General features: G+C 43.6%; 1 protein-coding gene across 1 annotated transcript in view; it reads right to left on the bottom strand.

The window, feature by feature from the left end:
- PTPN5 (protein tyrosine phosphatase non-receptor type 5) overlaps positions 1 to 13,422 on the bottom strand; it is a 556,863-nt gene that overhangs the window by 62,246 nt on the left and 481,195 nt on the right. The window contains exon 7 of the mRNA XM_069223005.1: positions 572 to 656. Within this exon, the coding sequence (XP_069079106.1) occupies positions 572 to 656 (85 nt within the window). The remainder of the gene's footprint in view (positions 1 to 571; positions 657 to 13,422) is intronic.

Raw genomic sequence — 13,422 nt, 5'->3', positions numbered from 1 at the left:
CACGCAAAATTGCACTGTGATGTGTGTGAGTTTGAAATGGTCCCAGCACAGTGGCAACCAGACACGAAAGTCTGTCATCTCACTGGGAATATTCATATTCAGGTGCACCTTGTTGTTCCGGCTTTTCCAACTTAGAAACATGGCAGAAAGCCTCCAACACAGCAGCACATGCCAATCAGTGGTAGCCCTTTAAGATGTTCGCTCGTGATGTCAAAAAAATATGACACCAATGGGTCTGCAATGCCCCAACAGTGTCAGGGTTTTGGTCACAAGTACCAAACGTATGGCCTCCTATAATATAGAAATGTTCCTCCAAAAAACACCGTATCCCCATTGTTACTTGTTGCCACTTCCCCCAAGCAGGCGGTGCAAAGGTGATCGCTTAGTAGTAACGTTGCTTCGAACGTCCACCAAATTGTAGCTATTTACACAGGGGCCTTTTTCTTATTTAGGTAGATGACAGACATATGACCACTGGCCCTTGCTTGATTCAAGAATAAGTACTTTATCAATAGATAGAACAAAAACATCATGCAGCACAGTTTTACGTAATTTACTCATTCACACTTACTTGGGAGAATAGTTTTATATCGATTCTTCCTCACTAAGCCTGGAATGGTATACTCCTTTGGATCAACAAAGTTCATTGGGATTTCCTATTAGAATAAGGAAAGAGCTACACTTGTAAAAGAAAGCACTTACATTTCAAGCTTTGTATGCAATTGCGAAATTACAGTTTACTTCTACTTGTTGACAGAATAGGTATTTTGAAAACGTCCTATGATTAATGCACATTGTAATTAAAAACAGCAGAGTATGGATCCAGTACATAGTGTACACGTCCACAGTTAAGAATCAACATTTTGCCATACGCAAATACAAAAAAGTATATTTTTAAATAAAATAATTTAATTTTAGAACAGTAGTAAAAATGCAACACATTGCAACTGTTATCACAATATCAACTACGTTTGGTTAAATGAGTAAATAGCTTCTCATTGGATTTCACTATTTTCATAAAAAATATACATGAAAATACATTATTTAGAATTAATATGTCCCACTGTATTTTTATACCAAAACAGTACTGTCAAAATGAATATAGTGGCACACTGAAAAAGGCGATGAGAGAAAATAAAGATCCGATCGTGAATCCAGCACAAGCACTTTACTTAAACAACAGGTGGTGTAACTCTTTTAATAAAAGGAAGAGAGTAGTTTTATATACCATCTAGTGCCAAAATAATCCAATGAATTCTAGGCACTTACGGTGCTATTCTGAAATATCATGGCCTAGTAGAAAGTTGGTTAACCACTTTCTGTGGAGATGTTTTCTGATAACAGACACTGAAGCATACCATGTTTAAGATTTGCCACAGAGGTGCAGAAGCCTTTTTTGTCCCTTTCCAAAATTTGGTCCATTTTCTTAAACTTCCCTAAATATTACACTAACGTAAATCTGCATATAGGGTATATAGACATTAGCCAGGACGATGTCGGAGCTATATCAACACATATCACATTCTTAAATCCTGATTAAAGATTAGTGGAGTCTCCCCTAAACTGCATCGCGACAAATACTACATCATCACCAATTGAAGACCATCTTGGGTGCATTGTTGCCCCGGTGATCCCTTTGCCATCCCTGGTGCTTCACTCAGAATCACATTAGGTTAATTTCGGATTAAATAGGATGCGATACTACTACACCACAGGTAGTTTATCAACTCTAGCAATGTATGGCTTATGCCCACTGTCTAACCTTTCCACCAGCAAGACCCTGACAACTCCATATTATACTAAAACACGTACTTCCTTACAAGTTTCTCCTGGAAACTACTGATGAAGCTGAAGAAGAAGAATGCTGATTGCTTTTGCTTTCAGAACTGACTTTGTGCTTTACTACGATTTCTTCATGCGTTGGCCCGTAGTTCCAACGTTCTTGTCATCAGCCATTTATAGGACAGGTTTCTCTTCCTTGTTCTGTTGTAATCCACTCCTACTACCATAGGACCCTCAAGCATATTTCTCTGCCCTATGGTGGACTGTGCAGTGTCCCTCCATGCACCAGCAGTGAGGCCCACCTTTCCTTGCTGCGTACATCCACAGACAACCCACGGCAAAGGGCGGCAACATTCCTACAGCATCAAGGGCCAGCTAGAAAAGACCATGCTCACATGGTATATGCAGTCCACAGGCATTAAGCAGGTTATGGTGATTTTCTAGATAAAGCCCACTGTAGTAAAGAAGAAGCCAAAGTCTACAAATACATTCATAAGGTAAGTTTATTTGGAAACAACACGACCCGGCGTCCTGCCATATCCAAGAGAGACTTCAACTGTTGCCTCTGGAATGTCCAGACACCAGCATTCAGCCGAGCACAGAATGCGACAACACAGTAAATCATAACACATCCTTTCTCCTTCACCTCATAATACATTTTACCTAACACAAAGAATAAAACAATACTACACCTACAAAACAAACAAAATGAAACAGTATACATTAATTTCTAACATAGTCATCTAAGTAAGCTGGAGCTTTGTAAGATCTCACACTCTTACCAGTACTAGAATTTTCTTTAGAAAGAATAGAAAAATCATGTAGATTGTAGGAGTCTGGCCTGGCTTGTAGTGGGTACCAGAGGTACTTACACCTTGTGCCAGGTCCAGTTATCCCTTATTAGTGTAGAAGAGGTGTTTCTAGCAGCTTAGGCTGATAGAAGGTAGCTATGGCAAAAGCAGCTTAGGCTAAATTAGGAGACATGTAAAGCTCCTACTATACCACTGGTGTCATATGCACAATATCATAAGAAAACACAATACACAGAAGTACTAAAAATAAAGGTACTTTATTTTTATGACAATATGCCAAAAGTATCTCAGTGAGTACCCTCAGTATGAGGATAAGTTATATACACAAGATATATGTACACAACCAAACTTAGGTAAGTAATAGCAAGAAAAGTAATGCAAACAGTGTAGAATTACAATAGATTGCAATAGGAGCACATAGGTACAGGGGCAACACAAACCATATACTCCAAAAGTGGAATGCGAACCACGAATGGACCCCAAACCTATGTGAGCTTGTAGAGGGTCGCTGGGACTGTTGAAAACAGTGAGGGTTAGAAAAATAGCCCACCCCAAGACCCTGAAAGGTAGGTGTAAAGTGCACATACTACCCCCAGAGAGCACAGAAGTCGTGATAGGGGGTTTCTGCAGGAGGAACAAACACCAGCAATGCAACAACAGTGGATTTCCGGACCTGAGTACCTGTAAGACAAGGGGACCAAGTCCAATAGTCGCGACAGTGTCGAGAGTGGGCAGGAGCCAAGGAAATGCCAGCTGAGGGTGCAAGGAAGCTGCCACCGGATGGAAGAAGCTTGGAGTTCTGCAAGAAAGAAGAGAGCTAGGGACTTCTCCTTTGGAAGACAAATGTTCCACGTCGCGATGAAGCTTGCAGAGGTGTTCCAACGCAGAAAGACCGCAAACAAGCCTTGCTAGCTGCAAGGGTCGCTGTAGAGGTTTTTGGGTGCTGCTGTGGCCCAGGAGGGACCAGGATGTCGCCACTTGGATAAGGAGACAGAGAGGGCGCCCAGCAACTCAGGGAGCCCTCACAGAAGAAGGCAGCACCCGCAAAAGTATCTGAACAGGCACTTGGAAGGAAAGTGAACCGGAGTCCACGCGAAGTCACAAAAGGGAGTCCCACGACGCCGGAGGACAACTCAGAAGGTTGTGCACTGCAGGAAGGAAATCCTGGAAGAGTGCACAGGATCCGGAGCAGCTACAAATCACGCGGTACCCAGCAATGCAGTCTAGCGTGGGGAGACAAGGACTTACCTCCACCAAACTTGGACTGAAGAGTCGCTGGACTGTGGGAGTCACTTGGACAGAGTTGCTGAGTTCCAGGGACCACGCTCGTCAGGCTGAGAGGGGACCCAGAGGACCAGTGATGCAGTGTGTTGGTGCCTGCGTTAGCAGGGGGAAGATTCTGTCGACCCACAGGAGATTTCTTCAGACCTCCTGGTGCAGATAGGAGGCAGGCTACCCCCAGAGCATGCACCACCTGGAAACAGTCGAGAAAGCCGGCAGGATGAGGCAATACAAGGTTGCTAGTAGTCGTCTTGCTACTTTGTTGCGGTTTTGCAGGCGTCCTGAGCAGTCAGCAGTCGATCCTTTGGCAGAAGGTTAAGAGGGAGATGCAGAGGAACTCTGGTGAGCTCTTGCATTCGTTATCTAAAGAATTCCCCAAAGCAGAGACCCTAAATAGCCAGAAAAGGAGGTTTGGCTACCAAGGAAGGAGGATTGGCTACCAAGAGAGGTAAGAGCCTATCAGAAGGAGCCTCTGACGTCACCTGCAGGCACTGGCCACTCAGAGAAGTCCAGTGTGCCCCCAACACCTCTGTTTCCAAGATGGCAGAGGTCTGGGACACACTGGAGGAGCCCTGGGCACCTCCCCTGGTAGGTGCACGTCAGGGAAGTGGTCACTCCCCTTTCCTTTGTCCAGTTTCGCGCCAGAGCAGGGCTGGGGGATCCCTTAACCAGTGTAGACTGACTTATGCAGAGATGGGCACCATCTGTGCCCATCAAAGCATTTCCAGAGGCTGGGGGAGGCTACAAAGGGAGAGGGTGTTACACCCTCTCTCAGAGGAAGTCCTTTGTTCTACCTTCCTGGCCCAGGGCTGCCTAGACCCCAGGAGGGCAGAAACCTGTCTGAGGGGTTGGAAGCAGCAGCAGCTGCAGTGGAGACCCCGGAAAGGTAGTTTGGCAGTATCCGGGTACTATGCTACAGACCCGGGGATCATGGAATTTTCACCCCCAATGCCATTATGGCATTGGGGGTGACAATTCCATGATCTTAGACATGTTACATAGCCATGTTCGGAGTTACCATTGTGACACTATACATAGGTAGTGACCTATGTATAGTGCACGCGTGTAATGGTGTCCCCGCACTTACAAAGCCCGGGGAATTAGCCCTGAACGATGTGGGGGCACCTTGGCTAGTGCCAGGGTGCCCACACACTAAGTAACTTTGCACCCAACCTTCACCAGGTGAAGGTTAGACATATAGGTGACTTATAAGTTACTTAACTGCAGTGGTAAATGGCTGTGAAATAACGTGGACGTTATTTCACGCAGGATGCACTGGCAGGCCTGTGTAAGAATTGCCAGAGCTCCCTATGGGTGGCAAAAGAAATGCTGCAGCCCATAGGGATCTCCTGGAACCCCAATACCCTGGGTACCTCAGTACCATATACTAAGGAATGATATGGGTGTACCAGTATGCCAATGTGAATTGGTAAGTTCAGTCACTAGCCTGTTAGTGACAAATTTGGAAAGCAGAGAGAGCATAACCACTGAGGTTCTGGTTAGCAGAGCCTCAGTGAGACAGTTAGGCATCACACAGAGAACACATACAGGGCACATACTTATGAGCACTGGGGCCCTGCCTGGCAGGGTCTCAGTGACACATAGACTAAAACAACATATATACAGTGAAATATGGGGGTAACATGCCAGGCAAGATGGTACTTTCTTACATACATCAATAGCTTTTCTCGCACTCCTAGAGGTATTAGAATTTTCTTTAGAGAGACTGTGTGTATCATGTACATCACTCGTAGAAGTATTAGCATTTTCTTTAGAGTGAATGGGTGTATCATGTACATCATTAGTTTTTACTAACATCTGTTGAAAATCATCTCTCGCCTCAGAAGTCACCACTCCACTTGACAGACTCTGAGCATTTTTAAAAGTATTCGTAATGCCCCCATTGTTCATATCCCTGTTATCCAAAAGAAACTGAGACCCAGAAGTCTCCACTCTTCCAGTACACGCACCACCCTTCTTGCACAACGCTACATTCCTAATATTCCACTTCTCCCCGCCTTCCACTTCGACCTGAAACCTGCTAATCTTCACGATGTGAACGGGTCCTTTAAATTTAGAGATACCACCTTTGACCCGTCCTGATTTGATCTTGACCCAATCTCCCACATTCAATTTGGAATTGCAAGGACTGTCCACATGCCGCTCCCCACCAAATTCAACCCACTCCTGAAGCCAAGAAGGAACTAACTTTGAACCAACTAAACGCCCCCCCATTACCTGAAAAGGACATTAATTGGAAATGCTGTGAATCGTGGTACAATAAGCCCATAACATATCAGAGACAGACTTCCGCACACTGCAATGATTGGCTAAGGCTAACTGTATAGTGCCCTTGATCAATATATTAGCCCTCTCCACCATACCATTAGCTTGAGGAAAATACAAAGAGGTCCTAGAATGTCTCACCCCACACTATCTCAAAAATGAACACATCTCATTGGACGTCAATTGGGTACCATTATCAGTTATATGGACCAACCGAATACCTTCCTCGAAAAAGATCTTATCCAAAATCCATATCACCCTACTTGTGGTGATGTCCTTGACAAACTTCACTATCAGACACCTGGAATGCACATCAACTACTACTACAGCAAACCTCAAATCAAACAAAAGCTCAGCAATTGGACCAATAAAACCCAAACAAATGGTATGCCAAGGTCTACCAGGGTCTTCAATATGCCCTTTGGCTCGTCCCACACCTACTTTCAATCTGTTCTAACTTTCATTACACACACTGCACTTCACAACCCAGTCTTTGACTTGCCCATCCAAACCTGTCCACCAAAACACTTCTTTTAACCTTCTTCAAGTTAACCCTTGACCTAAGTGACCCTCATGTGCTAAACTAAACAACTTAAACCGCAACCCCTGAGGTGGGACATATCGATCACCACACATCAAAACACTATCTCTACAAACTGACAACTCATCCAAAATACAAAGATACGGTCTCACAGAAGTGGTTAAGGTACTCTCTCTCCTAGCTCCCTTGCAAATCAATTCAGCAACAACCCTAAGACAATCATCAGCTTTCATCTCATCCACCCACTCCTCTTGAGTAAAAGTTCCCAAACCACACTCAACTACGTCCATCACCGACGCCACAGCATCTTCTGTCTCACTGTTCTTTACAGACTGTGCATCAACCTTTTCCCAATCAAGAGACAGTCTAGACAAACAATCAGCTTGCACATTCTTCCAGCCTTGGACAAACACTACTCTGTAAAGATATTCTTGCAACCTAGCCGCAAGTCGAGCTAACCTCGCTCAACCCTTGCCAGCCCCACCAGAAGACAAGATCTTAAACAAAGGTTTGTGATCACTTTGTAAAATGAACTCCAGACCCCACAAATATGTCTGAAAGTATTCAGTACCCCAAGCTGCAGCAAGCACTTCACGTTCGATCACCGAATAATTACGTTCAGCCTGAGTTAGTGTACGAGAAGCAAATGCAACTGTCTTCTCCTGAACTTGAGATAACACAGCACCCAATCCAGTTGCACTCGCGTCCACAGTTAAAACAGAAAGCAACCCAATGTCAAATGCAGACAGAATGTCGGCATCACAAATTTCATTCTTGATCTTTGCAAAGCAGTCTGACTGTCCACCAGTCCACATAAATTTACTCCCTTTCCGCAGGTTTTCAGTCTTGTCAGCAAATTTGTTCACAAATTTAGAATAATATCCAATGAGGCCCAAAAATGACCTTAGCTGGTCTTTGTCATTAGGAGCAGGTGCCAACCTGATGGCTTCCAACAGACTCTTCTTAGGTTTGATGTTCCTATTTGAGATAGTATACCCCAAAAAGTCAATTTCTTCAGTCAAAAATTTGCATTTCTCCTGATTTAAACTCAACCCAGATTCCCCGATGACCCTCAAAACTTTCTTCAACATCAGATTATGCTCATTTACAGTTTCTCCTACAATTAAGATGTCATCTTGAAAGAACAACACGTTCTTAAGATTGTCAAAAATATTAGTCATCATGCGCTGAAACACACCAGCAGCTGATGCAAGGCCAAACGGCATACGATTGAACTGGAAGGTGCCTTCAGGGGTAACAAACGTTATCAAATGTTTAGATTCACGATGGAGTTTGATTTGGTGGTAAGCATTCCTCAAATCAAGCTTTGAAAAATACCTCCCATTTTTAACTTCCGTCAACAATTCGTTGATATTTGGCAGAGGATTTGTGTCAACTACAATGTTCTGATTCAACGACCTCAAGTCAACACATAACCTCACCCTCCCATCTGATTTCCTAGTAACTACCACTGGGGAAACCCAAGGAGACACCTCCACAGGTTCAATAATGCCTTCCAATAACATATTGTCAATCACTTTTTTTTACTTCACCCCTCACAACAAAAGGAATCTTGCCTACTTTGTGTTGCTTGGGTACAGCATTCTCTTTTAAAATGATCTTGTGTACATAGCCTCTTAAACATCCCAAAGTTTTTCTGAAAACATGCTTTGACTCCTCTAAAATATCATGCAACTGTACATTCTCAACCACACAAATCTAGTGAGGTGCCCTTGGATTGATCACAATATTGAGATCAAATTGGTGCATCCACCCTAAGATAGGTGGACCATCCAAGGCCACGTACATTTTCCTCATGACACTCCTCTCTCCAAATCGTATTTGGTTTACCATATATCCCAACAAATTAATTTTCCCACCTTGGTTACCACCAGGAGAGATATCTTTGGGAAACAGTTTCTCACTTTTCCAATGTTCCTTAAAGAGGACTTCGGGAATTATAGTGTACCATGATCCTGAATCAACCATAAGGCTTACTCAGTTTTCTGAATAACCTTTGCACACGTAGAATGCACTTCATGTGAGGCAACAGTGCACTTGCACTGGACTCGCAAAATGTGCATCCGTAAAACTCACAAATATAATGTATGATGGAACATAATGTAACCTCATGTATCTCAGTTAAATGTTGCCACTTGGCTGATAAGCAATAAAAATATATTTAAAAAAAAAAAAAAAAACATAAGGCTTACTCGAAATTCATCAATGGTAAAGGAAGCAACGGGTCTAGACATTCTGCGCGCACTATCACACTCAACAGAATTCTCCTCTTGACTCACTACTAGAATTCTCTCTTCATAAGGAATGTCATGACACTCACCCACTACATTTATCCCAGATTTGATTTCCTTAGAAGGCTTGGCACTTTCTCTACACATGCTGGCATAATGTCCCTCACGACCACACCTACAACAGTCTTTATTAATAGCAAAACACCTCTTAGAATCGGCCGAATGGTATACACTGCTACATCAAATGCATTCTTTCCCTTTTACTTTAGAAGATACAGATTTCTTCGAAAGAGCCCCAACTTCCTGCTGAGCACCTATAGCCTCAGTAGACAATACCATAACATCAGCAGATTTGTCTTTCCTTTCTAATTCTCTCATACATCGCTGCGATTCTTCAACAACTTTTGCCATGTCAATAGAGGCTATTGCAAGCTGGGATCTTTTGCAGCCCAGAGCCTCTCTTGTATTTTTCTCTCACAACATTGTACTATCAGTTGATCTCGTATCAACTCTTCAGTCATACACCCAAACCTACATTTGACTGATAACTCCCTCAACCTTGAAACAAACTAATCAATGGTTTCATGATGATCTTGAGGCTGAGTGTAAAACTTATATCTAGCTAGAACTTAATTGGTTTCCTTAGCGAACCTAGTCTCCAACCTCTTTATAGCCTCTTTAAACACATCATCCATTGGTTGACCATTTGCACCAAGCGCTGTCGGTAAATATTTAAAAATACGCTGACCCTCACACCCCAATGTGCTCAATCGGATAGCCTTTTTCCTTTGAGACGAAAAACCCTGCCCATCTAAGGTTACTATATAGTTCTCTAACATTTCTATCCAATCCTCCCAGGGTACAGCAGGTGATCCTGGAAGAGATCAAAATGGAGGTGGTGGAGAAATATTGCTGTGATTAGCCATCACTATAATAATAATCAATACATCAAATACTAGCACTGAAAACACGGTATAAAAACTGAGCAGATAAACTGTTGAAGAGCACAGCTACTAATAAAAAATAAAGTACACAGAAAACACAGTAAAAAAAACAAATGGTGTGCAAATCACTGCGTGACCTGCAAAGTACCATACATCAATGCACAAAAGTTAAATAGTGTGCAGATCACTGTGAACCTCAAAAGGAACTGCGGATCAGCAAAGATCAGGAAGTGTTCTGAACAGTCTCAACAGCTTCGAGATAATGTAGCCGTGGGAATGTCACCCGGTTGCAGGATACACTGGAAATAAGGAAAGCCACCTCACGCTTCCGTCTGCCAAAAATATAGATGTCAGGTCAGGACGTGCACCAGAAATCAGGAAAGCACCATCAGGTCAGGACCTGTCACCTCTGGAAAAGCCACGCCTACCAAGAGTCTCCACACAGCTCACAACTCCAGCAGCAGCATCTACGCCGGATATAGGATGCGCCCCCAGGACCACGGAAGAAACCCAGGATCTCCGAACAGCAAGTAGCTCCAACAGCAGTGTCAGCGTCGGACATTCGCTGCGCAACCAAGAGCACAGGAGCAAACAACAATGAATAGCGCAGGTTGGCTCGGGTCGTGTCTCTGTCTGAAACTCGTCGCCAAAAATGTAGTGAAGAAGAAGCCGAAGTCTCCAAATTAATTCATAAGGTAAGCTTATTTGGAAATGACACGACCCGGCATCCTGCCATTTCCAAGAGAGACTCCAACTGTCGCCTCTGGAATGTCCAGAAACCGGCATTTGGCCGAGCACAGCATGCGACAACACAGTAAATCATAACACCCACCCAAACAGGGCTATCTGACTGTGCCCTGAGAGACGCAAGGACACCCAGACACCGATCCGTTGGCCCTGCCACTCAGTGTGCACTGCTTTCAATTTTAACATAGATTCCATTTTTACTTATGGGATTTGACCTAAACAGCAACGGTGTGACTGATCAAAGGGAAAAGTAGGGAGTACTGGACGGATTTTTTTAAAAAAATTACTGTTTAGTCAAATGCGGTAACCAGCGGTATTTCCCTCGATATATCAGGACTGTGGTTCATCAAACTGGTTTGTATAGTGAACAAAGGCATTTACTCAGGAACTCATTATTTGGCAGTATGGAAAGGCCCTCAAAACTTGCTGAGCTCCAACAGAAAATACCTATCTTCAAGAAGAAAGAACACTACCACAATCCGTCACAGGCGATGCCGCCAAAATCATGAATTCCATTTACCAGAAATTAGAATAGGCTCCTTTCGCAGAAGACTTCAAAAGATCTGAAACTCCTACCATTCCAACGTCATTTTCAAAGGGTAATTAATGTGTCCTTTATCTGCGAGGTTGCTATCATTTCTCGGAAATATTACTGAAACGGACTCAGTTGTGTTTATGCTTTTTAGTGCTGCCCTCCCATTACATGAATTGTCTAATTTATATGTGCGTATGTGGCATAGTATGTGCAACTTTTTGTTTATTGCATTACATCTGTTATTATTTTATGAATTTACTGTATAGCATTAACTGTTTCTATTTTACACTTATTTTTTCTCCTTTTCGTTCACTCTTTAGAAAATTGGTACTAAATAAATAATGTGACAAAAATAGGAAAAAGGTGATAATACTCAAAACCATTACACCTTCTGTCATTAGCCTCTTCCAAGCACTGATGTAAGGCCTGTTATCTTTTTTCCTGATATGTCTGTTTGTTATAAATTAATGTAAATCTTTTAGCTAAATAAATTGGACCAAGCCTTCAAAGTTGTTAACTGGTACCTGACTTCAAAATATTCCTTCTGGTGTACCTGAAAGTTTGAAGATTAGCACGAAGGGTTTAAACGGTGAGAGTTTGTTGTTCAAGCACGTGGACAAGCTACAATAGGAGATGTGTTGCCGAGATTCAACTGATTTCTCCATCCACCCATCAGCAGGGAAAGTGCTAGAGGGATGCAACAGGCATTTGTGACTGGTTTTAAATCCGTGGGCCACCTCTCTGTTATTACACAAGCGCACCACAGACACTTGTCTCTCCCTCTCCAGTAACATTTATTGCCCGGGACCACATTTTACACCAGGTCAAGCCTGTACAGCCACCTCATAATATAAATGGGCCCTGGCCATATACAAATACTACCTCTTAATATGAATGGGACCTGGCCATATACAAATACCACCTCCTAATATGAATGGGACCTGGCCATATACAAATGAGGGAACACCGTTCCTCAAGCACCTGCACCATACTGCAAAAGCATGCTCAAGGGCAAACATAAAGTCAGGCGGTACACTGATTTTGCAGTGCAGTGCATATGAAATAGTGCACAGTCAGTGCCCCCCCCCCCTGCAGACAGGCTCAGTCACCCATGTCAGCTGCCTGCAGTGGGATCCTCTGAAAAAGCATCCCTGCTCCCGTACATTAAAAATTTAACCAGCTGTTTCAAACCACCGTTCCACCTTTTAGTCTTTTGATTCTGCACTGTTCCCTCTGCTGGAGTAGTCACTCTGCTGTGCATATTATTTTTGTAATATGTCCCACTACTTCAGTTTGTGATAGGTGCATATGCCGAACACGCACCAAAACCAGTTGACAGAGCAGGGTCACTCAAAGGAGTCACAGGGCAATGACCCACCAACTCAAAGCCCTGTTCCATCTGCTACTACGCTCTTGTGTTCAAAATGGATGTCTCATCTTGTTTGTTTGTTATTTCTGCTGCATGTTTTCAAGCATCTCATGTTTGTTTATTTCCGAATGACGCTGTTCTTGAAGAAGACTCTATAGCATGGGCTGAGTAATGTAACTTTCCTTCAAGTTTCTTCTTTCTGCCCTCAGGCATCTCCAGGTGACATTAGCACAAAGGGGGCTGAACCAACATTTAAAAGGTGGGATAATAGTTCCAAGGTATTCAAGTTTTTAGTAAAAAAGTACTTGGATTTGTTCATAGGGTCTTATTGGGTGGAGTATTCATCGCCAAAGGAGATAATAGGCATCTTTACAGTTCTGAGTGATTCTATCAGAGTTGTTATTAATGCTGTTAGTGGCCTGCCTGAGAAGCAACAGGGGAGGTGGTTTGACAAGTCATGTAATGTCGTAAGGCAGACACTGTTCAGCGCTCTTGATCAGAGGCCAAGTTGTGGAGGCTAGAGCACAATATAAGCTTACCCTAAGAACTAGGAAGAGGGCCTTACAGGATGAAATGTGGAAAGACTTTGGGCCTGTGCGGCCTGAACTCCATCGGCCCTATTAGGAATTCACTGAAGGGCCGCCGGGCAGAAACACAGTTTTCCGCTCGCCGGCCCTGTGGTGAATAGGGCCTTAGCATTGCAGCCAGCTCCTAATGTAGCCGGCTGCAATGTGGCGGTGCGGTGGGAGCAGTAGCACTTGTCGTGCATTCCACTGCCCTTAATTCAGGCAGTGGAATGTGCGACGGGGATGTGCATGGGGGCCCCTGCACTGCCCATGCCAAGTGCATGGGCAGTGCAGGGGCCCCCAGAGT

The sequence above is a fragment of the Pleurodeles waltl genome, chromosome 3_1 (assembly GCF_031143425.1).
Source record: "Pleurodeles waltl isolate 20211129_DDA chromosome 3_1, aPleWal1.hap1.20221129, whole genome shotgun sequence".
Taxonomy (NCBI): Eukaryota; Metazoa; Chordata; class Amphibia; order Caudata; family Salamandridae; genus Pleurodeles; species Pleurodeles waltl.
Note: the sequence above shows the minus strand (reverse complement) of the source record. Positions and strands in the feature narration are given on the sequence as shown.